The following is a 26221-nucleotide window of genomic DNA, read 5'->3' on the forward strand; positions in this document are numbered from 1 at the left end:
TCCTGTTGTTTTCACATACAGTACAGTGTGGAAACTCATCTGTATTTTCATGCAAGTAAAAAATATCTGTCCTGTAAAGTAATAGGATAAGCTTAAGGATTATTGTTCATGAAGTGACTGCAGACTGGTTGTCCTGTTTGGATTAATGGGTCATGGTTGACATGAGATGTTTCTTTTGGTCTGAACCACCTCAGATTTATTCATGTTGACATTTTGTTTGCTATGCAGCTAAGTTACACTTTTTGAAAAAAAAGAAAAAAAAAGAAAGATGGAGCTTCAGCTCTTGACACATTTCCTCCAATCAAGTCTCTACATCTGTCATCGCTCGTCCATGTGTGGGCGTATTTGCACAGGATCTGTGGACGTGGACTGTCGCCCCTGGGGCACACAGACGTCCACTGATGGCAGAGAAACCTCCTTTTTTTCAGCCAAATTGTCCCAGCTGCTTACAGCTGTTTTCATGGTTTGAGTTAAGTACAATTGACATCATCCAAAAAAAAAAGTAACGTCACGGACTTCCTTTCACCAGGTTATTGGTAATCATTGGATTTTTTTTTGTAAGTGTTAGACTTTTTCTGTCTGATAAAATATGTTGGGTTGAGTTGACCATGAATGACGCTTTTTCATGTATCAATGACGCTTTTTCATGTATCATCGCAGAGTGTTTGGTCAGATAAGAGGAAGACTGAGCTTTCTAGCAACAAAGTCCCAGTTAGGTTTAGTAAGACACATTTTAAGTTTGCGATGTTGGACCTCTTCATCCATTTAGACAGTGTGTGTTGAGAATGGATAATTCCAAGATTCCAATTTATGCTACATTATTGTTTATTAGTAAAGTTGTTTTTTTGTTGTTTTTTTTTACCCCTATTGTCATCTGTCTAACTGTATGTGGTGACAAATTAAATGTGAATTCAGCCCCGTGGCTTCCAATCCCATTTTGAAGAGTGGCAAAAAGAAATAGGCTTCTATCATATTTACACTTAAAGGAAAGTGTAAATATGAAGTCATGGGTTATTGAATGTATTTTGTAAGTTTCATCATCGCTTTCATTCATTGTCATATAAATTGTTTGGATTTTCAGCTATTGTGTCACCAGGGATTTTGTTAAATATATTTCTCAACATTGAATTTTTCCTCCTCTGAATAAATGTACTTGCATTTACAGGTTGATTAAAGATTTATTTAATCAGCCTGTTAAAGGTTATTTTAAGGTTTTCTATACATTTTTTTATCAGGTCTGACAATAGATGTTGGGAGCATTGTTATGCCTTGTAAGAACGAGTTGAATTGATTTTCTTTGGACTAAAAAGTAAATACTTTATCTCAAAGACGTCCTGTTTTATTCACAGGTTACCCAGGTTCCTATTGAATCCTGTGAGCAGTATGGGACCTGTGGAGAGTGTCTGAGCTCCGGAGATCCCCACTGTGGCTGGTGTGTCCTGCATAATATGTAAGTATCCACCAGTCACCGTCATATCTGTATAGAAATTCTTCTTCCTGGCAGATTTAGCTTGACGTCTCTGTTTAAGTGTTCTGAAGTTTTCCCTCACAGAGAGCATAAAGGTTATTTGTCTTAACATTTATTTCAGATTTAATGGAGCTTGAGAAAAGCAGACAGCTCCAGCCTGGAAATGGACAGCTGCTGCCTCAGAGGTGCAGAGCTGGTTTAAAGCTACTTGTAGCAGCTGTATAGGTTCGCGCTGCTCTGCCATGGTTTTTAAAGAAAGTGATCTCATTCAGTTTATAAAACTATTTCGGTTTGTAAAAACAAGATGTGGAAGACTTATAGAGATGTCCACTTTAACAACTTGTCATCCACAGAAGGCTGAGAAAGTTTGGGGTCTATACATCCTGCTTCAAGAATAAGCATAATAGCCATGAGTGACACCTGCTGGGACTGAACATGTACTACAAGAAAACTAATCTTAGGCATCCATAAAGAATGCAAAAGAAAAAAAATTTGGCTATAGTAGATAACCATGTGTTTGATATGCAGATTGCAAAATACTATTGATGCATTTTTTTATATACATTTAGATTATGAAATCATAAAGAAAGGGACACAAAGTAAATTTAACACAGCAGTAAAACGGTCATTGTTTATGTTCCTCTTTGTCTCTAGCATGCAGAGATTATCTTAGCTGCTCCGTCTTAAATCCATTGCTTACACCCCCCACTCCTACCCAGGTAGAGCTGGATATTTGCGTGTGTCACAGTGGCGCTGCAATTATCATTATCGTGATGGCGGGCCTGGCAAAGTGCACTTAAAGTAATTTACACCACTCCAAAGCCGGGACAGGACAAATAATTGGCTGCCGACAAGGTAATTCAGCATGAGCCTGCGAAGGAACGGGTGAGGCTGACTGAAGTGCTGTATTCCCTTCAGCGCTGCGTGCCTTCACACAGAGATCATTTACCACAACACGGCCCTCCATGCGAGGTTGTTAATCACATGCTTTTGTGTAGGTGTGGCAGGGACCGGAATGATTCAAGTCCAAGGGAATCTGAATCCGCTGCGTGGAAACGGCGTCTGGATGCTAAATGCTGAACAGGTTTAGGAACTGCCTCTGTGACAGGGAAACATCTGTTTTATGTGTGTGCAGGTTCTCGTGCAAACATGCGCCGGGTTTGAGTATGAATGTGTGTATGAAGGCATTGTGTGCGGGGTCAGTTTTGGTGTACAATTATAAGCGCTTGTGGATTGTACTGTGGGGAGAAAAGGTCAGCACCCTGATTTACGTTAGATCAGCCATCTGTTCGCTCAATAACGGGAACCTTTGTGCCACCTGTCTCTAGTCCTAATCTCCCTTTCTCCATCCTGACCCTGCACCGAATGTGGCAGGACCCCTGTCAGCTCCAGCAGAGTTACAGCAGGGAGGAAATAAAGTTACTGGAAGAATAGGAAGCTTTTATGTAGCTCCATTAGGTTGGACCCATAGACATTACCATGTGTGCAGCAGCTGTGGTCTTCATTAATAACTTGAATACACGTTTTCAGCTTTTACACGATGAATGTTCATTAAAAAACTAATAGTTCTTCAAAGCAATATGTTCTAAATAGACATGTGTTTCTAGATTATAAAATGAGATTTTTAGCCAACATAATGATAAAATAAGCAGCAGAGTTCTCATCACTATGATATAAGTTAGGCTTAGTGCTGAGAGGAATGGAGAAGCGTATGCTGAGCCGTTGCAAGATTATCAATCTTGGTGGCACTTCTTCTGTTCTGGCATCCATCTTGTACATTGTGGCATAAAGCTGGTAAATCCTTAAAATGTTTGTTTAAGGATGCTATGCTTTATATCCCTAACAAAGCTGACCAAAAAGTCAAAGTTATTTATGAAAAACTCGAAACAATATTATTATTTTTATAGAAAACAACGCCCCATCCATACAATCTTAGAGATATAAAACATAGCATCCTTAAAAATTTTAAGGATTTACCAGCTTTATGCAACAATGTACAAGATGTGGCATAAAGCAGATATGAGAGTGGTAATTCAATAATAATTTTCTTTGTCATGAAAAGTCAATTTCCCTTTGACTGGATTTTATTTAGGTGACATAAAGTGTCTTTGAAATGACTAGCATTTCTTACTGCAATCATCTCTGTGGCAATATTTCCCAACAAAAGTATTTTTTGAGTGAGTGGCAAAAAATGTCTCAAATGAGTTTGTGAAATAGTGTTAATAACTAAAAAGGCTAGATGAATGTGCAATAAAACTAAGAATAGAAGGACGTGCCAAAGACTGCCAGGAGTAAAAAAAGCAGCTGCATCCTTCTTGTGAAGAGCTCCCGACGCCCCACTCACCCAAAATTACATTTCTCCCCAGCCGTTGTGCTGTCCACAGCTGTGATGGCTGCTGATTCCTTCACCCGCCCCCCCACTCCTCCCTCACACCAACCTAAAGCCATTGTTGATTTTATAAAATTATCTGTCCCTGTTCCTCCATTTTTTGTGCCTCCTTCCAAGCCCCTTTGTGAAACTGTAGGTTCTAAGCTATGCCACTCATCCCATCTCCGCTCGATGCAGCGCAGCTTCCATTTAGGTCTCTCTCTTCCCTCTGGAGTCGGCTCTCTGACGCTCCAGAGATGGTTGGCTTGCCACACATAAATGCCCCGCTCTTTGATCACCCTCATTTTTCCTCCTGCAGCTGCCATCTGCAATATCCATCCTCTATTCCTCTCAACCCTTGTTGTGTCCTGTATGCCTTTCTTCTGTATGTGCGTGCTTGTTCATTGAAATGCGGCATTGTGAGGTTGCTAATTAGGAACATGGAAGGACATTAGTTTGATTTGAGAGTAAGATGAGGTGAGAATTTGGGGTTGCTGACCAAGAACTGGCATCTCGGTTTTCTCTGTCGTTCTATTTTAATCCAGTGTGGTTTGAGCCTCCCAAAGTCCTTTAATTACCAGCAGCTGCTAGGCATCCTCTGAATGCGAGAAGAATGAGATGGCAGAAGAAGGGGCGGAGGGGCTGGGGGGTGGGGGGGCGGGGAAAAGAATGAGGAGAAAAGAATGTGAGAGAGGGGAGAGGGTGTTTGATGCTGCACACTCATCGGCCCACAAAACGGCGCTGCATTTTGATTGCAGCTCAAAGGGAACTCATCATCTTGAGCGCTCTTCAGCCGCAGACCCGTGAATGTTTAGTTCAGCCTCCATCTGACCGCTGTCCAAAAAACACGGACTTATGCTGATGCTCCCCTCCTCCCCAGAGGGCTTTTTTCTCCCTCTGCCTGCATCTCGTCACTATTGGATTAGCTGTCTAATCATGGCCAAAAGAAGCTTTTCCATCTAAGATTGTCCCACATCTCTGTTCTGTCTCCGTTCTCTTGACTTGCTCCTTTAATGCGAGAGAGTATGGCTGGCTTTGTTCAGATTTGTCAGGATTAGCAGCAAGTCTGACTTCCGTCCAAGAGGGCTCCAGTGTCGAGGTCAAAGGATGCACAGCAGAGAAAGTTTGCCAGAAACAAACAAGTGCATGATTAATTGTTGTGTTAAAGAAATTATGTTGATCATATATACATGTTTGCCAAACACACAAGTTCATTTAATATGATGTCAGGCCATCTTTTGCACTTATAACGGCTTCAGTTTTTCTAGAAAGGCTTTCCCCAACATTTAGGAATATTTGGCTTTTTGTTCAAAACTGCTTTTGTAAGGTCAGACACTGATGTTTGTCTCCTTAGGTTTTATATATTGTCTTTAAAAAGTATTGCTACCCCTTTAGCTTACTGAAATTTCATCATCAAACAAACACCGTTATTTAGTTGTATTGCGGCTTTACTAGACAAAACCAACAAAAAGTAGATCATAATTAATAGAAGAAAACAAACGCATATTTTTTGTTCTTTACAGGTAAATGTCTTCAAAATATGACGTGTGTTTGTATAATGTAATATACATAATTATATCATGTCAGTTTAAAAAGAGGCAACATTGTCACCTTAAATCTAGTAAAAACTTGTAAAAAATCAGCATGAATAGATGTAGAAAATAATATTTTCATCACATTCGACTGTTGCTTTTAACCTTCATCCTTTCTGTGCAGCACAGGGCAGAAAGGAACAGCATATTATTTGAAAACACTGAGATCCAGCTGGAGATCAAGTCCAGATGCTTGAAAAAAAAGGGTTGGTCTGACTTACACGGCTGACTTCTCCACCTGGTTATCAACAGGACTTGCCAAAGCCACACGACTCTAATTCTATTATTTTAATGAGCTTATAGCAGCTCTTCATGGCTGTTGCTCCAAGCTGTTGTTGGCTAAGATTACAAGATTACAATGAAAATGAGAACTTGTTGGATCAACAAAACACAAACATTTTATTCTGGTTCTTGGCTGCGTATAGATAACACCTTATCTTTTGTAAGTGATTTTCTGTGATAGGTAGAGGAAACTAAAGTAAAGAGAAACTGAACATGAATGGTGTGGGTGACGCATTAAACAATTGTTCAACAAAATCTAAATCAAGTACCACTTGTAGAAATCAAGTTTTATTTCTTTTCCAGCACCTTGTTTTTCCTGATTATGTATGTATTTCAAGCAATATGTTGATCACAGTGCTACAGTACAAATTATGTCAAACATAACATCCCCTCTAATTTAGCAGTGGCAACAACAATTAACCCAGCGGTGAAAATGGCTGCTTCAGTCCATTGTAAATGTGGGGCTGTGTATCTAATGGCCACCTCATCAGCTAAAACCTCGAGTTAGCAGACAGGGGGAGGCCACATCCATCTTCCCAATGGAGCCTAATGAGATATTGATCACAAACATGCAGTTCCATCAATATTTCTATAGATTCCTCGCACGTAGAGCTGGTACTCGGCAGCACTACTGTACATGTGGGCAGGTGACATAAAATACAGTTAAAGACCGTAGAAGCCCAGTGTGTTAGTGGGTCTGTTACATGCTGCTGTTCATTTTAAGAGGCTTCCTCGCCCGCTCTGCTGCTTTCTTTCTGTGCTCTTCTCTCTTTTCTCACTCAAGACAGCTTAAGGCAGGATGCAGAGCGCGGAGCGCCAGCTCTCTTAGTTATTCTGTTTCCCTCATGAACCTTTGCCTTTAAAGGACTCCTGGCCTGCATAAACCTGGTATGTGAATGAACAGCTCAGGGTGTCTGTATATATAGGCGGACTCAGTTTACACTACAGTACTCGCAATGGGATATTGGAGATGATGTGAATTGATTGTGGCCTTGCCGTGCGCAGCGTGTCCTGTGGGCCCCTTCCTGCAGTGACATTATCAGTGAGAGCAGCACACAGTCACAGAGCTGAGGCTGCTGTTTTAACCCCGGCATGAGCTCCGGCCTGCGACCTGCACACTCCTCTGTGTCACCTCAACTATTGGTCTTAGTCAGGCTGTGGTTTCTAATTTAAAATCATGTTTTAATTGCTGAACTTTTCTTTCTTTCTGTCTTTATAATTTCTTTCCTGTTGTTCACCCCTTTCCTCATTTATTCATTATTAAATTCTATCTTTTGTGTCTTACTTTCTCAATTATGTTTCTTCCCCTCCTTTCACTACTGTTCCTTTTCCCACGTTCCTCTGATATTTCTCTTTCCTGCCTGTGTTTTTCCTTTCCTTTCTTCCTTACCTCATTATTTCCTCCATGTTTTGGTTCCTTCTTTGCTTTTGTTCATTCCTTCCTGAAATCCTTACTTATTTTCTTCCATATGTTTCATCTTTACTTATCATTTTCGGTCCAATTGCATCTTTTCCTTCTTTACCTTTTGTTCTTCCCTGCTTGATTCCATTTTTTATTCCTTGCTTTTTTTTCCTTCCTTACTTCCTTCTTTCCTTGATTTCTTCTCTGGTTTCTTAGTTGTGAGCTCCTACTCCCCACCACCCTCCATAAACACACACACACAGTCAAACATTTAGAAAACCATACTTCTGAGGTCTAAGCGCTTAGTGGGGACTAAAGCGATGGACCCCCTCCATCCTCCCAACAGTACACCTTCCCTACAGGCAAACCATCTCCATTGGGCTGTCATTTTCCTCTCTACATGGCATTTTTTCCTGTTTCTGTGTGGAGGTATGGAGGGGTTTTTTATGGCTCCACTTCTGTCCTCTCCTCCTGTTTTTAAACATGGTGTTCACAGCAAGAGCAGCAATCAGACAGGCCTTCGCACTTTTACTGACGTCCTCAGTCTTAAGGGAAGGGGAGAGAGGGAGAGGAGGGATAGATAGAAGAGCAAAATCTTTACCCTGCTTTCAAGGCAGCGGTGTGTGTGTGTGTAAGCATATGTGCAAAGGTGTGTAACAGTGTGAAGGATTAAGTGGAAGGTGCTGCATGTGTTTATGTGAGCAGGAAAATGCCTGGATGCTTGGATGTTTTTAGGCAATTTTTCCTTCCAATGTTGTGTTTCAAGACATGTTTTTTTTTTATATAACTATAAATAAGAATAAGATGGAAACCAAAGTCTTGTTTGGGCTATTTCTGTCTTTATGCAGCGTAGAAAGAGGTTTTACATATACATACTTCTTTCTTCTATTTTGCAGTAGCAAATGTAAACCAGTCTTGGCTTCAGTGAAGTCATAGGGCTGTAATAATAGTCACTGCTCCTGTGTGTTACATATTTTGTCTCGTTTCACAAGAAATTGTAATATTCATTTTGGGTTTTAGTTTGGGATAGAGCAAAGCAGTTCATAACCTTAAAGTAAAAGAAAATGTGTTACCTTGTTTTCAATTTTCTTTTTCAAAAGAACGGTATACAAAGTGAGGTATTTATTAAAACACCTCTTCTTAATATGTGGTTTATACCATTCAGTTAGTCATGTAAAAAGGAATTGAATATGTCATTACTGCAATCTTACCAAATCATAACTTACTGGTCAGTCAGGAGAGCATCTATCAGAGAAACAACTGAGGGGCTTTAGGTGATTCTGGATGAGCTGCAGAGATCTACAACTCACAAGGGAGAATCTGTTGATTGGACAACAGTTGTTTCTCCACAAGACTGTTAAAGTTTTATTGACAAAAACTTGACTTTCCTTTAGCAATTTACAACTGGCCTCATGGAACGCAAAGTTATTCTGTTGATTTTTTAATTTTATTTTTTTAAACAAGAAAAACGTTTAAGGGATACAGAAAACCCTATACATCTATGGAAGAAGCTACTTCAGCACCATGGACAGGGCTTTGATGGAACAACATCAGGGTCAACTGCCTCCAGCTTTTACTGCAGGGAAAGAAAAATATTTACTGCTTATTACATGGAATGAACTGGGTGAAGTGGATGTATGTGTGGAGAAGTGACGGTGTGTGTTTGAGCACACATGCACGGAATGCAGTGATGAAACGCTAAGCATCAGTGAGGAAACTGAGTGACAGGCCAGACCCAGACTGGGAGATAATAGATTGTACCGGGGTTGGTGGAGTGGAGGGGGTCAGCGGGGGGGAATATGAGGAAGGCAGGACTGTCGTCAACACGCTGTGGCACACTCTTCAGCTAATGAGGGAGGCAAAGGGGTCAGCTTCTAACTACACAAAGATAATGACCGTCTCCAGAAACCATGGCAACAGCAGCCATCCTGCACATCTCCCACCCCCGCCGCCTCACCCCTCTCGCTGCGCTCTCATCTTACTTCACCCCACTGAAACGATTTTTTTTTCTTTTTTCCAGAAAAAATAAAATAAAATCTCACATTGTGGAAAATCAATGCAGAGCTTTTTGTGCCTTAATAATAGGCCAGGATTTGCATCTGTACCTATACAGCATTGGAGACATGCATAAAACATGGTGCCACAGCCCACACCTGAAAGCGCATTAAGTATAATTTTCTGCTGCTATTGTGGATTTAAAAAAAACCAAAAGCACGTTGTTGCAGGCAGAGTAACACCTTGTCTAAGAAAAGGTGTACTAATTTCAACTTGTGAAAGAGAAAGAGAATAGTGAAAGACGTAAGCAGATAATGGGGAGAGAGGCATAAGCTAAATACAGCAGACATGAGTCAAACGTGTTCACTGAACAGGAGAGATAACTTTTAAAAAGTCTTATTTAAAGGCAAAAAAAATCAATTACATAAGAAGGGAAATAAGAAACCGGGTAATAATTTCTCCATTTTTCCCAAAGGAATACTCTACATAAGAGCGTTTATGCATGTGCATGACTTTATGTGTGTGTGTGTGTGTGGGGGTGTGCGGGTGTGTGTGTGTGTTCATGTGTGAGCTTTGCTGTGCCTGAGTCTGCTTCAACTTCTGACAACATAATTACACACAGAGGCTCGGGATGAAGATGTAGCTTAGTCTGTCTGTGTGAGACTGTGTGGTTAAGGAGCATGATACGAGCCCTAACACACGCCAACACGCACTCACACACTCGCAGGAGTACATTAGCACCGTGGACAACGGCTGACCCATCAGAGTCCAATTAAGGCTGCTGTGACCAGTCAGCCAGTTAGCCAAACGCCAACACTGCTGGGTTGGTTGACGATAGAGAGCTTTTGGTGTAACGGTGTGGAAGGAGCCCTCAGTTTTAATGGGAAGGAGGAGGCAGAGTTTTAAATTAGAGGGATGTAGCTGTGTCGTTTGCTTCTTGATACCTTGTCTGGCCATTAGGAGCTCTTACGACAAAGCACCTTTCAATTTGCTCAACTAGTTAAGTCTGCAAAGTTATTCTTTGATTGTTGGATCAGTTGTTGGGTGCATAGATCATTGTAGCTCAGTTATGGATTAAAAAACTATTGATTCTGCTTGAACTTTCTCACTTCATGTCAAGTTACAAGCAATAAACGTCGGTGCATGTTACTGAGATTTTATGTGATACGTCAACCCATTTTTCTATTTCAGTTTTTTTCTTTGTTTTATTTCATTCATTTACAGTTTGAAATTGACATGTTAATTTCAAACTGTGTTTGAAACTTATGTTTATGTTACAAAACATAAACATAAGTTTTGAATGAAAAGGAGTAGTTTATAGAAAATAGTCTTGGTCTAAAAGTCAATTTACTTTTACTATACCATAAGCAACTAAGCATTAATTAACCATCCATATTAATTTTAATGACATCTTCTTATTTACTTAAATACTTAAACTGATTTAGCAATTTTCTTTTCTCAGCCTTACTTATTTAATTGTAGTGTCAAAAACAAGGCAAATAAACACATTTCTTCCTTTTCCCCATCCAGATGCTCTCAAAGGAACCGATGTGAGCGCGCAGACGAGCCGTATCGTTTTGCCGCCTCTCTCAGCCAGTGTGTGAAGGCCACCATCTTCCCCGACAGCATTGCCGTGTCCGAACCTAGCGTGCCTGTAAGTTTACTCACATTCCCATGCACAGTGCATATAAATGGTTCTCCTGAAACAATGAATGCAAAAGAGCCAGAGCGGTTTGGATCAATCCACCGAGCAGTTCACTTGGTCGTGATTGTGGCTGATGCATAAACATTAGATGGGAAGGTTTATTTCTTTTATTTTTTAAGAGCTTTGTGTGGGCGTTTTAGGCATGCATATGTTCATTTGTTTCAGAGCAGTCAATATTTGTGCCAAGACATGTTTGCGTGGGCGAGTGTGTAGGCGGTAAAGTTGCCAGGGTGAAGAAGAGTACAGTACATTATTTCCTCATGGACTGAGTCAAAATGGCCAGAGATCACCAGTGAAAGTTGTGGAGAACTCTCTTCATCTTTAGTAAGAACTCTGTTACATACTTTGCCTTTATCAACCCATACTGACAAAGGGTCATTTTCTGTTCAGAGTTTACAGATTGATTTGCTTACAGTAACTTTGGGATATTAGAAAATGTAAAATTTCTGTGAACTCTGGAAACATTCTTTTCAGAGTGGCTGCATTGGAACTTTCTGAAATTTTGTAAAAAAAATTGCCAGCACTTTTTGGCCAAGTTTGCAAAGTGCTATAAAGTTCTGCCACTTAAATATAGCCTTGGTACCTGTGTCATTGAAGATAAGTTCTCTTACGATGCTACTGACTATTACCTTGGCAAGCTCTTCTAGGTCTTCAGGCACTACTCAGCACAGCCTTTCAAACTGGACCAACTACTGGCACTAGATAACCCACATTTTTACTTTCTTACAAACTAAAAAACTGGTACAGGAGAAAACTGTGTGAAAATAGAATTTGATGTGAAGATATTTCAAAGCATACCAATCACAGATATGTAGTTAGTTATGTAGCTCAGATTTATTTATTTATTGTAAAATCATCTGAATATGTGTAAGTTGGAAACCAAGAATAAGTTTTTCTGTCATCTCCATACGTGTATTTATATGGATTTACAACATGGAAAACGTCTAAAACGTGATCAAATCCAAGCCAAGCTGTTTATTGGACAATAGTTAAGGTACTCTTCCATCCAGCCAAAGATAGAATATCCAATTTGAATCTTATATATATTTTATACAAGAAACCTCACAATATACTCTCTGCTTACAGGTTGTTGCCTCTTGTCTTGGTTTCAAGACAGACTGTTGTGTATGTATTTTTACTGCCAGTGATATAACTTTCTTATTAGTCCCCTATTAAAACTAAAGCTTGTGAATTTTTATCCTTATGGGCAATGCATGGCAGATGCACTTGAAATCAAAGAGCTTTAAATCACCATTGCTGTTTTCTTGTTGATTACTCATATAAATGTCAAACACTTTGATGTGTCATTGCTCTTGAAAAACAGTGTAAATAATTTACAAACACATAGATTTCTGCATTCCGTTTGCTATTTTGCTTAATAAAAATCAAAATGACTGACTTGTGCAATGAACGTAATGAACAAGATCGCATATCTATGAATATTACCTGGAACCAGCTTACGATAATAGGATAAATTGGTCTGTCTGAGTGTCAGCCTCTGCCTCAGGCAGAGGAATTCAAGTATAGTTTCTTTTTTTTTCAAATGGCGAAATTTGATTGTTTTATTTCAAACAGGTTTTTAAAAACAAGAAAACAAGCAACCAGTAGTACAGAGAAACCATGTGCATAAACAATGAAGAACAAAAACCATTTGTTTATCACTACTTTTCTGTTTAAAAAAGGAGTAGGAAAAAGTTAACACTTATCTAATCCTACCCCTTATCTGAATTTATCACTAATTTGAAGTTGTTTGTTTGACCAGTGGGTGCCTCCTTTTGGATCATTTTGAGCACATCACACTGGTAGAAACTGCCAGCCATTCATTCTCTGATGGCTTCTTTTATAAGGACAGTGCACCACAACACTCACATCCTCTTAAAATGTTTTTTTTTAAACATGCTAACAAATTCATCGTACTGCAGTAACCTACACAGTCACTACATCCCAATTCAGCAGAGCACCTTTGCAGAGTGGGAGAGGAAATTAGCATCAGAGATGTGCAGAAAATAAATCTGCTGTATTTGTGTGACTCTATGATGTTAGTATGGACCACAATATCAAGAATGATTCTGGCCTGTTATTGAATCTATGCCACAGATATTAAAGGTAGTTTTGAAAGCAACATGGGTTCAATTTGGTACTGGCAAGGCTTACCCAATAAAGTTGCTTGTTGGTGTAAACTGAGATTTAATCTATAGCTGTTTTCATTCCTTTGAATGCAGCTCCATCGCCCAGGTGGCCCATGCCTCAGCTTAAAATAGACCTTGCATCATCCCTTTGTTCGTGTCTTTTTAATTAAACTCAGCTGACATTACCCTGCTGGCCACTTTGCAGAATGTCAGTTGGCTATATTAGTCATTTCCTACCTGTCAACCACACCTGCTGCAGGGTCATCTCACCTAACCAATCAAAGCAAATTCACCCAGCTCCCAAATCCCAGAGGTGCAAACAGCCATCTCCATGACAACGCAGACTCTTCATATGGGCTTCAGGACAGATACAGAAACAGTGGGGAGAAAAAAAAAAAAAAAAAAAAAAAATTATGCTCGCTAAAAATCTGCCACCAATTACGTCGGCTGCTGCCAAGCTGCAAAAACACCCACCACCAGCATCACCATGGAAGGCAGCAGAACAAAAAAAGAGCAATATAGCTTAACGCTCCCAAACATGCTTACTTTCTCTCACTTTGAGTGTAAAGTGCGTATGGACAAATGTTTGAGTGTTTAACTGTATATGTGTGCATGTGCGTGACAATGATGAGAGCTAATTAATGTGAGAGCTTGCTCGGGAAATCCGAAATTGAACAAAAGACATTGATTGCTGTGATTGCTGTAATCAAGGATCTCTCTGACACCTCGCAGCGAAGCAACACAAACATGGGTGAAGTTAAACAGGGGGAAGACGAGAGGTCCTCAGCAGAAAAAGAGAAATCATCCCACCTCTCGACGGGCGTCGGGAGTAAGGCAGTTAACGAGGGAGGCAGCGCGATCCGCTGCCGGAGTAGTTTTCTTGAAAAGACATGCAGTTAGTGTGCTCTGCTGCCTCGCCCATCCCAGCAGCCCCGCGGTGTTTAGTAAGAGGCAGATAAAACAATGGAAAACTTCAAGAGCTGTGGCCCAAAAATAACTAATAAAACGAGGCTGTGAAATGCCATGGTGATAATTATCCGCATTGCCTTTCTTGGCTGGAGAGCCAGATCACACACCCTGTGCTGAATGCATTTATTTATAGATAGAGCTGCTGAAAAGTCCAGCCCCAGTGTCACTGCTTTCAAACGCCTGTATGCGCATATGCAAACTTTATTGTACAGAAAATGTTTTCTTTTTTTCTTTGTTGCCTTCTTTTCCTCTTTTTCTTTCTTTCACAACTAATAAATTCAAATGCTTTAGAACAGAACAAAGTAAATGAAACTGATTTAATTTAGTCGCTTTCGTCGGTTTCATATTCTTCAGTTTGCTTCATGTATTTCTTCATAATATAACGTCCAAGCAAATGGAGGTGTAGGATCTAAATCTAGTCCTATTTTTTTTTTTTTTTTTTCTGATTCACAGGCTTTTAAGTCCCAGAAACAATATTTGGCAAAGCAGTTTGGCAGCATTTGCCAACAGCACTCTGTTCTTCTTTTTTTTCCCTCCTTCTTTTTGAGGCTGGCACTGCTGCTCTGAAGTCGGTACATTTCTTCAAAATTTCTGCGCAGACCTTCCTGTACCTTGACCAATCAGATAACCTTCACCATAGCTGGTGTTGTTAATAAAAAGGTTTTCTTTTTTTTCTGCAGTACCTAAATATTTATCCATGAATAGGATTTCTACTATGTGTGAAAATGTTTTCAGCAGATTTGGTCAGTGGCCAAAGTGCTGTGTGTAGATTGGTCCCCAAGTAATGAGCTTTTTCTCTGTCCCATGTGCAGCTGCTGGTGAAGGTGAGCGATGTCCCAGACCTTTCTGTGGGCATCACCTGCTCCTTTGGCAACTTGACAGAGATCGAGGGAAACGTGAACGGCAATCAGATACTCTGTGTGTCTCCTGCTGCAAAGGATGTCCCGCTGATACCGACTGACCAAGGTAGATATAAAACATTTATACATTTATTGCTTAAAAGGAAAAAAACTCCAAAAGTTGACTGTGTTGTCTGCATTTACGGTACTTTAACGTTAACAATAATATCAACAACGGTGACATTAGATCTAAAATACATTACCCTGCTAAGACTGCTCTCATCTGATCTCTTGTCCTGTCTATGGAAATTTGAAAACACCTTCGTCATGCCTGTCAGTACATAAATATTAACACCTAAGAGCTCAGGCAGGAACCCTGTGCTGTAAAATGAAGACTTGTCTCCTTATGACCTGTAAAGCTGGTCATTTCTGCCATTAGTTCAGCACGAGTCACTTCGTTTTCCAGTTCTGAAAGATGGCTGCCTGGACTGCAGTCTGGACAAAACGGGTGCCTTTATGGATGATGTTGTTTCTGACTGCACCATTTTTAGCGGAGTGGAGTGTGTAGAGTGGAGACGGTTAAACCATCAACACAATGAGACTGATCAGGAAAGCAAAATAGATTTAACAAATGTAATGACTTTTTAAATTTTCACCATTTCTGATCCATCTGTAGGACGAAATGATCAGATGAGCCAACGCTTTATCAAAACTGATTATCAAATGGGACTGCAGCTTAAATTACTGTTGTGCATTAAAGCAAAAATACAGCTTTTAGGCTACAAACAAATATGTCTATCAATTCTGTTCATAGCATGGAAGTCTTCCGATTTCTGTAGGCATTCCAAGAACACATATATAGTAAATTTATTCCAAGATCTCAGTCAAGCTATAGGATGGAGAAACGTACAGTACGAATATTAAAGCCTGCTTTTCAGCAATATCATTTCAGGTGAAGATAGCCACAATGTGAAAAAGTAAACACACTAAATAATAGATCATAATCAGATTGTGAAAAACAATGTGTGTTAGAGGCGGTTTGGTGAACCCCCATCCCCTTGCCTGCTTTGAGTAAATGACAGCCCTGTTTGCCCCGAACTCCCAGAGGAGACGGTGCATCGGCTCTAATATAAGTGTTTTCCCTCAGGTAAATGTCAGCCAGTCCTCCTGTTAAGTCCCACCATCATCCCACCAGCTATCCATCCGCCTGTTTACTCCTCCATTTTCCCCTCTCCATCCATTCCCATGGGAACCCCCTCCGTCTTCTGTTCCTTTAGCGAGTCTTTCCAGACGCCGCTTGACAACACTGATTGTGCCGCGGCGATGACCTGAGGGGAAATGTGACAAGAGTAGAGGAACAGAGAACAGGAAATGAGACCAAAAAGGGAGCAGAGGAATGCATAATAAAGAACAGGGCAGAAATTAGAGGGAAATTCTCTAAAGGAGGGCTGACAAAGAGGTCAGTGGAAAACTGTGAGGACACTGCACTCATTAAAGGAAATAACTGGACCTCTTTTCCACTAAGGGAAATGTTCAGAGGGGAGGTTTAATACCAAGAAGACCTCCATATATTGTTGCCGGATCCTTGGAGACCGATGTGTGTTAGAATCCTGCCATGAGACTGCTGTTGAGACTTGTGTGAAACAGATCCTGATTCCCAGCAGTTGCTGAGAACAGAGTGCTGAGGGTTACTGAAGCCTCCCACACACTGAATGTCATCAGATTCAGGCTCATGCAAACATCCACATATTTATGAATCATTTATGTAATGATTGCGAGCTATATAGGGACAAAGAAAGTGAAGGCAAACAAATTTACGTCTTAGTAAGAAATTGTGTTCAACGTTAAGATTTTTACATGTATTGGTTCCTGCCATAGCAATGCTTGGAGGGACTTCAATGTATGATCTAGCTGGAAAAAAGCACTTTAGAAACTCAAAAATGTTCAAAATTTTCCCGAATCTTAAGTCTTACTCTGTCATTGAACTTCCTAGACATGAGGCTCAAATTTTCAATTATAGACAAATAAGTTGTCTCTTACAGATGAGAACGACTTTTAATAACACAAATGGTTTATCCAAATAAGAGCATTGAAAGAATTCATCCTTGGACTCAAATATATCTTGAGCACTAATCTTCTTGCATGAGTCTGGATTCACATCATAGCTACAAAACGCAGCAAAAAGAAGCTCGCTCTGAGCTACAGTTAGACATTTTTCTGTTTTGAACAGCACTTGTTTGTCTGAACCATTGCATCCTGTGTCTTTTCGATTATTTGTAGGAGACAAATCGGTGACCAAAAAAGGCTGGCGTAACCATGGCAACCACTAACTTTGTGCATGCTAATGCTGCCCCTAAGAGTAGAAGTAATTCTCACATACTCTACATAATTAGAGTTTATGAGGGAGATTATAAGAAAAGTTAAGGACCTACTTAAGCTCCTGGTCTTTTAGCACAATAAAAACTGATTTAGTTATGCATTCAAAATAAAAATTACACATTCACATGAGTGAGAGACTCAGACATGCATATATATCCTGTGTGGAAGCAAAAATGAAAGCAAATATTCACAGCCTAAGTGAGATTTAATGAGGTCTGCTGTTGGAAAAACTATAATTTTATTACATTTTATTAAACATTACAAATCTCGACAATGGCTGTGACTCATGGAAATGATGATCTGTTGTATGCTCTCTTTCAGACTGGTCAGGTGTTGAGCTGAGGCTTAACTCTAAGGAGACTGGTCAGATGCTCATCAGCACTGAGATCAAGTTTTACAACTGTAGTGTCCACCAGCTGTGAGTATCACCCTCTATTTCAACCCTTTCCCAAAAAACCCTCTCCCAAATATTCCCCTGTAAAGCCCTGAATCGATGCTCTGGGATCTAGTTTCAGCTTGGTCTTCATCTCGTCTTGCCAGCCCTCTAAAAATAGCCTCAGTAAAACTAATGTGTTATGATCTCTTGCTGCTCCCAGTGCCCCACTGTTTCTGCATTGTTGTGCTAATGAAGCTTTCTTTCTCAAACGTGCTGATGTACAATACCCACAGCTCTCGGTGTAACGGGTCCTCAGAAGAGAATTTTCCGCCCATTTTCATGCTGTGTCTGTCCCTGATTGATTGATGTTGCCTTGAATCCCCGGTTCGGAGATCTCAGTGTCGGCGCTGCCTTTGCAATTGTTCACTTTATTCCACTGAGGCAGACTCTGTTTGTACAAGATCCAAAGGCCTCTCTGACTTGGTGAAATGGAAAGATGAGGCAGTAGAGTAAGGCTAGTGAAGCAGAGCTGCAGGAATGATAGCATGTCATATTATCCTTTGACTACCCCCTTGACATTAAAACAAAATGTTTTAGCCACTGGGCAGTGTTACTGAGTCTGTCTCTTCTTTCATTTCTTCTCCTGCTGCCCAAAAATCCTACTGGGATGGCACAGAATGGAATTACCAGCTCTCTAACATCAGCGCGATTAACCAAGAATGACAAACACACACATACACGCAGTCACACACACTCAAAAGCTCAGAGACAGATGCATACACTTGAAAAGGGCACAGACTTGTCTTTCCGTGCCTTGATGCCAAGTCTTGCTCCCCCTTTCCGTCCCTTTTACACACATGTTCGGCTCTGTTTGCCTGAAGGTGAAAACACCCTTTTCTTCCAGCATAGCCTGCGTGCCAGAAGTTCCTCCCATGCTTTTGCACCAATAAATATTTAACAACAAGCAAGTGTGCCTAACTCAACCTTGTCAGTGAGAGTGAAAGCAAGCCGACACTAAGACGTGCTTGTTGAACAACTGTTCGTAAACACACAGTGTGTCGAAAGCAATCACATTCGTTTTGAATTAATTAAAAAAACGTACGCAATGTTTGTTGAGAAACATATGAATTGACACAAGGGACATAAAGATAAATCCACAAAAACCCGCACCGGGCTATAAGCCGCATGGTTCAAAGCGTGGGGAAAAATGTAGCGGCTTATAGTCCGAAAAATATGGTAAATGCATGCCAGTTTCATAATGTTTTAACAATGAGATCTCATTACACCACTGACTGACACATCCTGCTACAAACTTCAGTTAACTTCCATGTTACTCCTCTGGACCATGTTTTTATGAGTAGTGGTTTTCTGAAGTGCTATGCTAACACTAGCATGTTTACTTTCCGTGTTAGCATGAGTTGTTTATAATTTGGCTCATGGCATTTGTCAAATTTTTTCCGCCTCATAAACTGCAGCCATGGCTCACTAAGAATGTGACTTGCATTACCTCAGAAGCAACAACAGGTAGTGGAAGTGCAACTTATTCAGTGACTACAACACTCAAACGTAGCAGATTTGATTGAGATCCAAATCTGTTATGTTGAGTTGAATTATGACATTCCAAACTGACATTTCCTAATTGTCTATCCAGCCAGAAATATAACATGACAGCTAAGATTAAATCAGCAAACCTAGACAAATATGAGGAAATTGGACAAAATTTGCACTGCAAGTAAGTGAAACCACCCATTAACCTCCAGCAATCTAACTTAAGTGAGTTAGTTACTTGCTAATTTTATATTCCAGAAGTCACACCTGCTTAATTTGTTTTCCCATATAAGCTAATTCCACTGTGGCATCTTAAAATAAACCTTCCACACTTTTAGTTACTAATAGTGGCTTTCAGGACTCGGTTTGTTTCAGTATGGAGCTCGAGTTGTAAATGTTCCAGTCGCTGCTGCAGCTTCCTCATAACGTGATGTGGAAGGGATCTAGAAATAAACTGTGCATTGTGGCAAAGCAGAAGGTAACAACCGCAATTGGTTCATTTGATAAGTGTTTACATTGCACACTGCTTTGCTCAAATTCCAACCCCCCTGTGGAAAACAAATATTAAATGTCACCAACTGCAGCTGAATCAGGTTTGCTTTATGTACTAACACAATGACTACTGTTCTGCCTGCAGTTATGTTCTCAATTTAAAACCCTTGCCAGAATTTCTCTATGCTCAGTACAATTCTTTTACACATTGTCTCTTCTCAGCATCCTCCTCCCCCTGTGTATTGTTGAAAATCATTAATAATGAGTGTTGTTCACCATGTATTACGCTCCTGCAAGCTCACTGAACTAGTTTCTGTAAAGAAGCTTTTATTTGCAGTCATAATACTCTGAGCAACCTTACAAACCCTGCAGCTAAGCATGGATCTGGGCTTCTAAGGGCTTTCTCATGGAATGATTTCTGTTTTTTTAATAGCACTTTTATTTTAGGGATGTATATAAATAATTTGCCGAGAAGGGTTTATGTTGTATTTGTGGTAAGCCGCAATGACTCTTTTACAATCCTGTGGGAGAATTTTGGACTGCTTGTTTTTTTCCTTAATTGTTTTTATTCAGTTACAGTGGAATAGTGTGTGCAGCAACATCCTACTTAAAGTCCCTTCAAAGTATTTTAATCGGATTTAAGTCAAGACTTGGGATCTCTAAACTCTTCATATTATTTTTTAGACATTCAGAGATCAAGGCTTTGGTTAATGTCCTTCTGCACGATGCAAGTGTTCTAACACTTGGGGTCAAAATTTTGCATTTTCTTGCTAGTTCATAAACACTGATCTTAACTGAGGTTGTTTATGCTTACGATGTTGTTCTGGTTTATTTTATCATCTTTCACTCTTGAGATGATTTGGGGAAACTGGGAAGGCTCACTTCTGTTCCATCTTTGTTTTGCTCATGGATAATGGCTCTTCCTGTAGTTTTTCAGAGTCCAAAAGCCTTCAAAAGAATGCTCATTTTGAGTTTTATGGCACGTCTTGTCAAATACTGTTAGCTGCCGGTGCCTTTAACACACTTTAGGTCCTTTGTACAAAAGTTCAGAGATGCGACATACTGGACTCCAGCTTTGGAAAGCTTCAGAACTCTCTTTAATAGGATCTCTGGACACCAGGCCTTTTAGTGTGGGCTGCTGACGAGACACAGCTGGTAAAGGTTGTGTGATTAAAAGAAAAGTATGGCTAGTTTTTTTTATGCGCATCTGACACTGCTGATGAGCATTGCCCTTTAATGTTGTACCCATTTCAACACTTACAGATGTCAATGGATCCGTTTCTCATGTAAGTTTTGCGCATCGGGCCATGCGGTGTTGCTTTTTAGAATTGTTTAGACTACTTCATGTTTTCTGACAGGTTCTTTTGCAGTGAACCTGCATTAATCACAATTAATGCCTGATTTAAGTGAGGGGGATTTATGTTTTCACACAGCTTTTTGAATAATGATTTGATCTAGGAAGGTTATCATTTTCTAATTTTAACATTAGATTATCTGAAACAAGGTGGAAAAAAAAATACTCGACACAACATAAAAATATTGACATATATATTTATATTCACAGCAGTTTTATTTAAGTTAAGTTATTCCATATATTAACATATATTATTCCAATTTAAATATTTAATTATGTATTTAATAAATCAAACATGTAAGCAATTACCAATCTATTTCTTTCAATATTCACACAATGTAATTGAGTTTTTTACATACATAAATATATTTTATTTTAATTGAGTTTTTTCACTTTTTATAAACATATTCTTGTGCTTAATAAATTATTTAAATATTTAGATGCATTTCAAGTACAAATTTGCTCACATGTTTTTTACTCATTTACTTGGTGTAACTACATGCTGTGTCATTTAAATATTACTAAAACACAGTTTTGTCCTTCAGTATGATCCAAGCAAACATGTATACTATGCATTCAAAAATACTCGCATGCACATGCTTAAACACAACCAGTCAAACAATGCTGAACTAATAGTAATTGCAGGCTCAAGCTGAGCAAATGTTTTATTTGTCCTCATTACTCAAAGTTTTCCCCTCCGTCTCGGCTCCTCCCCCTCTGATTGTGGCGGTGAGGACTAATATTAAGTCAGACATGCAGAATGAATGTATGGCAGCACTAAATTTATGCAGGCAGAGCTGGGTCCTGCAGTGACTGGGTACAGTGCCAGCCACAAGGGCGCAACAACAGCATGTGCCTACTTGGGACATGAACTCATTTCCTTTGTGACTCCTTCCCCCAACCCCGTCTTTGGCAAGCTCTCTGTCTCTTCTTGACTGTGAACTGCTCACCACTTGTGTGTGTTTTTGTCTTCACCCAGGTGTCTGTCATGTGTGAACAGTGCCTTCCGCTGCCACTGGTGCAAATACCGCAACTTGTGTACCCATGACCCCTCCAGCTGCTCCTTCCAGGAGGGACGAGTCAACACCTCTGAGGTTGGTGGAACACGCACACGCACGAGAAGATAAATTCTCTGTTCCTGTGTTTTCTCCACACACAGAGCCCGTCTCGGTTTCCTTCTGCTTGCATCGTCGTCTGTGTTGCAGCTCTCTGTCAGCCTCCGGGCATGTCTTCTGAAAGACAGCCATCGAATCGTCTCTATTTTTCAAAATGCCGCCTCTCATTCAGAGCTCTTGTTCTCGGCAACAGCAATTAACAGTCCATTATCCCCAGAGCGACTGAGCTTAACAAGTCTTAACAATGTCACTCTGACCACGTCAGTCATGTGAGATGGAAGCAGCTTAAACACACCTCTGTGTCTTTGGTAGATTCTGGCTTTACACACACTTAGTGCTTTGATTGTAGTGCAGCTACTTTAAACTGAAAACGATACTTCACTTTGACAGCACTCTTTTTTTAATATATTCTTATTCATGACGCCTACATGACATTGTGATTTCTCTCCCCTTGCTGGTGACCTTCAAACCAAAATGCAATTTCCTCTCTCTGTTTTGCTGACACTCTTCTGCTCTCTGCCCCCTGCAGGACTGTCCCCAGCTGGTGCCCTCGGAGGAGATTCTGATCCCAGCAGGGGAGGTGAAGCCAATCACCCTAAAGGCCAAGAACCTGCCACAGCCCCAGTCTGGCCAGCGAGGCTATGAATGTGTCCTCCACATCCAGGGGGTCAGCCATCGAGTCACCGCCCTTCGCTTCAACAGCTCCAGCGTACAGTGCCAGAACAGTTCGGTAAGCTGAGAAATGCTTCCTAAGTCAAGTGTAAATGTCTTCACTTCTCTGGCTTTTGAGTGGAAAGTTTTGTGTTATTTGCTCACATGTACACCAAGTGGGACTCTTAAGCAATTTGTGAGTTTATGTATCCATTGACTTCTGAGATAAGGGGAAATGACCTTATGACGTAAATAGCATCTCCCAGTGTTCCTGTAGTTTGTCCGCAATTAAATTAACAGATATGTATGCCTATACGGAGAAGCACTCATATATTTGTATAGATTTATACAGCAAATAGCTTTGTATTCTCAAAGACCAGAGCTGTTTGCTTCATGCAGTTTCCATGGAAAAAAAGAGAAAGGAGGAGATGGTTAGTGAGGTCAATCCCTGTCATAGAAATTAAGCTGAAATTAAAAGGATATAATTGCACAAGTGCATTTTTAATGTTAATTTTATAATGTGATACATTTTTAACCCAAAATAAATTAAACATATCTTTTTCCATTATCTTTTAAAATCTGCAGAATGTTTTATATTTGGTGCTCTCATTGAATTGAATTTATTAGTTCACTTATGCAGGAACAAGTGGTAACAGACACTGAACATTTCAGCAGCTGTAGCCTTACCTAATTTGCTTTTGGTAAGGCTGCACCATTAAGGCACAGAAATAGCATAAAAGGTTTAAAATAAAAAATGTAGAAACATCTAATTTAATTAGAAACTGCTTTGTATATTCACCCGATTTGGGAATTCATGGAGAAAGGGAGTTTTCTTTATTTTTTTTTTTGTTTTGTTTTATCTTCTGTTTTCTCTGCTCTGGATTCATGAAACAGATGCATTCAGACAACAAAACACGACCATCAAGCCCAGCAGATGGGAACAATTTGTACCTATTTTTGCATCAGGCTGCTGTCGTCCTCTCTGTAGCCAGAAACACAGCAGGGGCTGAGGTGATCAAACAGGTCTGGAAAAATATTTTCAAATAGTGAGCGCCAGGTCCAGATAAGAAACAGCCACTTGAAAGACTTTCAGAACTATAAGAACAATATGAGGCCGTCTCAGGGAGGACTCCCGCTCACATCAATTTTATCTCTTGTGTGATCACTGTCCTGCTTTTTGGTGGAGGCACAGCGCAGCAGGGAGTATTTTTCCAGTTTTAATTCTGCTGCATCAAAATTACAACCAGCTGTATTTCTAATGTAATCTTCATGCCAAGCTCAGGGTTTCAAAATCAGTTTTGTCTAGTTTGAATTTGAAAAAGCCTGGCTGACCTTAAATGAATGCAGAGATGTTGCTTGTTCTGTAGTGCTACTTCAGCAGCAGACCTTCCTTTGTGTGCACTTCAGAATTAAATGATGCGCCCTCTGGTTTGCACATACGCACAAAATATCCTTGTGAATACTCCAGTGTTCATAAATGGTTAAGTCCTTTTGGTGTTGAGTTGTGCATACATTTTCCAGTCTTCCAATAGTCCGAAAGCATCCATCTTGGAAAATGAATGTTGGTGGTTGTTTGTATCCATGTAGACCTCGACCAATCTCTGCCATTTTAAGAAAGTGTTGGCAAAGATATCACAGATCTCTTTTACCACATGTTGCATATACTTGTGTTTCTGCGAGTATTGTTTAGTCAAAGCTGACAAATGCAATAGGTGATGACAAAGGAGAGAACCAAAGAAAGCTCAGTGTTTCCAGCTGACCCATTTTTTTATTGGGGTGGTTCCTGTGTGTCAGCTCAGATATTGAGATGATGTAAGTTTGCTGTAACATAGGAAGGAAATGTTGCTGCAACTGCTATACAAGAACTCTCGGGGATTCCAATTCCCAGACCTCCCATTGAAATATTCCTCTTTCTTTTTTTCTTTCTTTCTCTTTTCCACTGTGATCCTCTCTTCTGTCTCTTTCTGTCTCTGCTTCGCTGACTCTGGCCTCCAGTATCTGTATGAGGGAATGAGGATCAGTGAGCTGCCTGTGGATTTTTCAGTGGTGTGGAATGGCAACTTCATTATTGACAACCCAGAGAATATACAAGGTAAGAACAGTAGATGTTTGCAGAAAACAGAGTAGAGAAGCAAATGAGATAAAATGTTAGAGATGCACTGTATAGAAATATAAAGGAGGAGATACTGTCCCATCTAACATGCTGTCAGTTTTCCTTAAAACAACAATTAACAAACATTCACTGACCACGTCTTTACTGTGTTACCTGCTTTACCCCACAGTGCACCTGTATAAGTGTGCAGCCCAGCGGGACAGCTGTGGCATGTGCCTGAAGGCAGACAGGAAGTTCCAGTGCGGCTGGTGTAGCGGAGAGGGAAGGTGCACACTGCGACATCACTGCCCTCTCATCAACCCTTACACCACTCGCTGGCTCAACCTGTCCACCAAGAACGTCAAGTGTACCAACCCACGCATCACTGAGGTTTGCACTGATAATCAGCTTTCTGTCTTGCTTGCCTGCCCACTCAGATGCAGCTGCAGTCAGTCTGTCACTGTCTGCTTCCACTGCAATCTGGATCTTCATTCAGTCACAATTCATCATTGACAATCATCTCGTGCTGCAGTACTGCACTCAGAGTGCCAAATTGCAAATGTATTCACATTCCTTTCAACATTTCGTTGTGTTAAAGACACAAACTTCATGCTGGTTTATTGGATTTTTATGTGATAGAACAGCAGAATGGAGCATGATTATGAAACGGGAGAAAAAAGATGCATGGTTTTATACACAGAGAAAACTTATAATTGTGGCATTCATTTTTTTCCCTCTCAAGCCCCATGTCCATCAATCTGATTTTTGAAGTATTGCATTACAAAAGGTTGATGGAAACTGCAAAATTCAAAATAACTTCCTAAATGTTGCACAACATCTCTTAAACCTGCTTCAGGTGGTGTGTGGCTTTTCCGAATTCGCTAAAGGGGAGATGCAGAGACGTATTTGCCAAACAGGTTCTGATGTGGCAAACCTTCCCATCCACTGGTGATGGATCTGTGCCTCAGTAGATGCACAAAATCGAGAAAAATGTAAAAGTCCAAACCTCCAGGACGGTTAGATAAGAATGGGAGTGTTTGTAAACATTAATTTGTTTTGAGTATGCAAAAATATAGTTTGATATAAACCATTCCATTGCAGCTCTGGCTGTAGGTTTTGTGCCGTTGGCCTTCCAGTTGAATCTTCGCTCCGGCCTGTAGTCTTTTGCAGCCTGCCTGCAGGTCGGACCCGGCAGCCCGTCAAAACTGTCCAGTATTTACTTCCATCCATCTTCCCATTAACTCTGACAAACTTTCCAGTCCATACAGAAGAGAAGCATCCCCCCTGCTTCATGCTGGAATCACACTGGGAATAGTATGTTCTGGCTAGTGTGCAGTCAAAGCCATGTCGCATTTTTTAGCAGAAGAGTTAAAAAATGTGACAGTTAAAGATCTTTGTTGGAGCTAAAGTAGCTTTTAGTATTTACAAAACATTGCTAGAGTTGAGCTGACAATAGCTGCTCATG

The 26221-nt window shown here is 40.3% G+C and overlaps 1 protein-coding gene across 7 annotated transcripts in view; it reads left to right on the plus strand.

Moving 5' to 3' along the window:
• The window catches only part of plxna2 (plexin A2), a 217896-nt gene that overhangs the window by 116851 nt on the left and 74824 nt on the right, over positions 1-26221 (plus strand). For all 7 annotated transcript variants that reach the window (XM_081609239.1, XM_081609235.1, XM_081609236.1 and 4 more), the window contains 8 exons: positions 1350-1450; positions 10638-10761; positions 14723-14876; positions 17450-17546; positions 21878-21992; positions 22543-22743; positions 24660-24756; positions 24947-25146. In XM_081609239.1, coding sequence (XP_081465365.1) covers positions 1350-1450; positions 10638-10761; positions 14723-14876; positions 17450-17546; positions 21878-21992; positions 22543-22743; positions 24660-24756; positions 24947-25146 — 1089 coding nt within the window. The remainder of the gene's footprint in view (positions 1-1349; positions 1451-10637; positions 10762-14722; positions 14877-17449; positions 17547-21877; positions 21993-22542; positions 22744-24659; positions 24757-24946; positions 25147-26221) is intronic.

Source organism: Poecilia reticulata, chromosome 7, assembly GCF_904066995.2.
Source record: "Poecilia reticulata chromosome 7, P_reticulata-male-v2, whole genome shotgun sequence".
Classification (NCBI taxonomy): domain Eukaryota; kingdom Metazoa; phylum Chordata; class Actinopteri; order Cyprinodontiformes; family Poeciliidae; genus Poecilia; species Poecilia reticulata.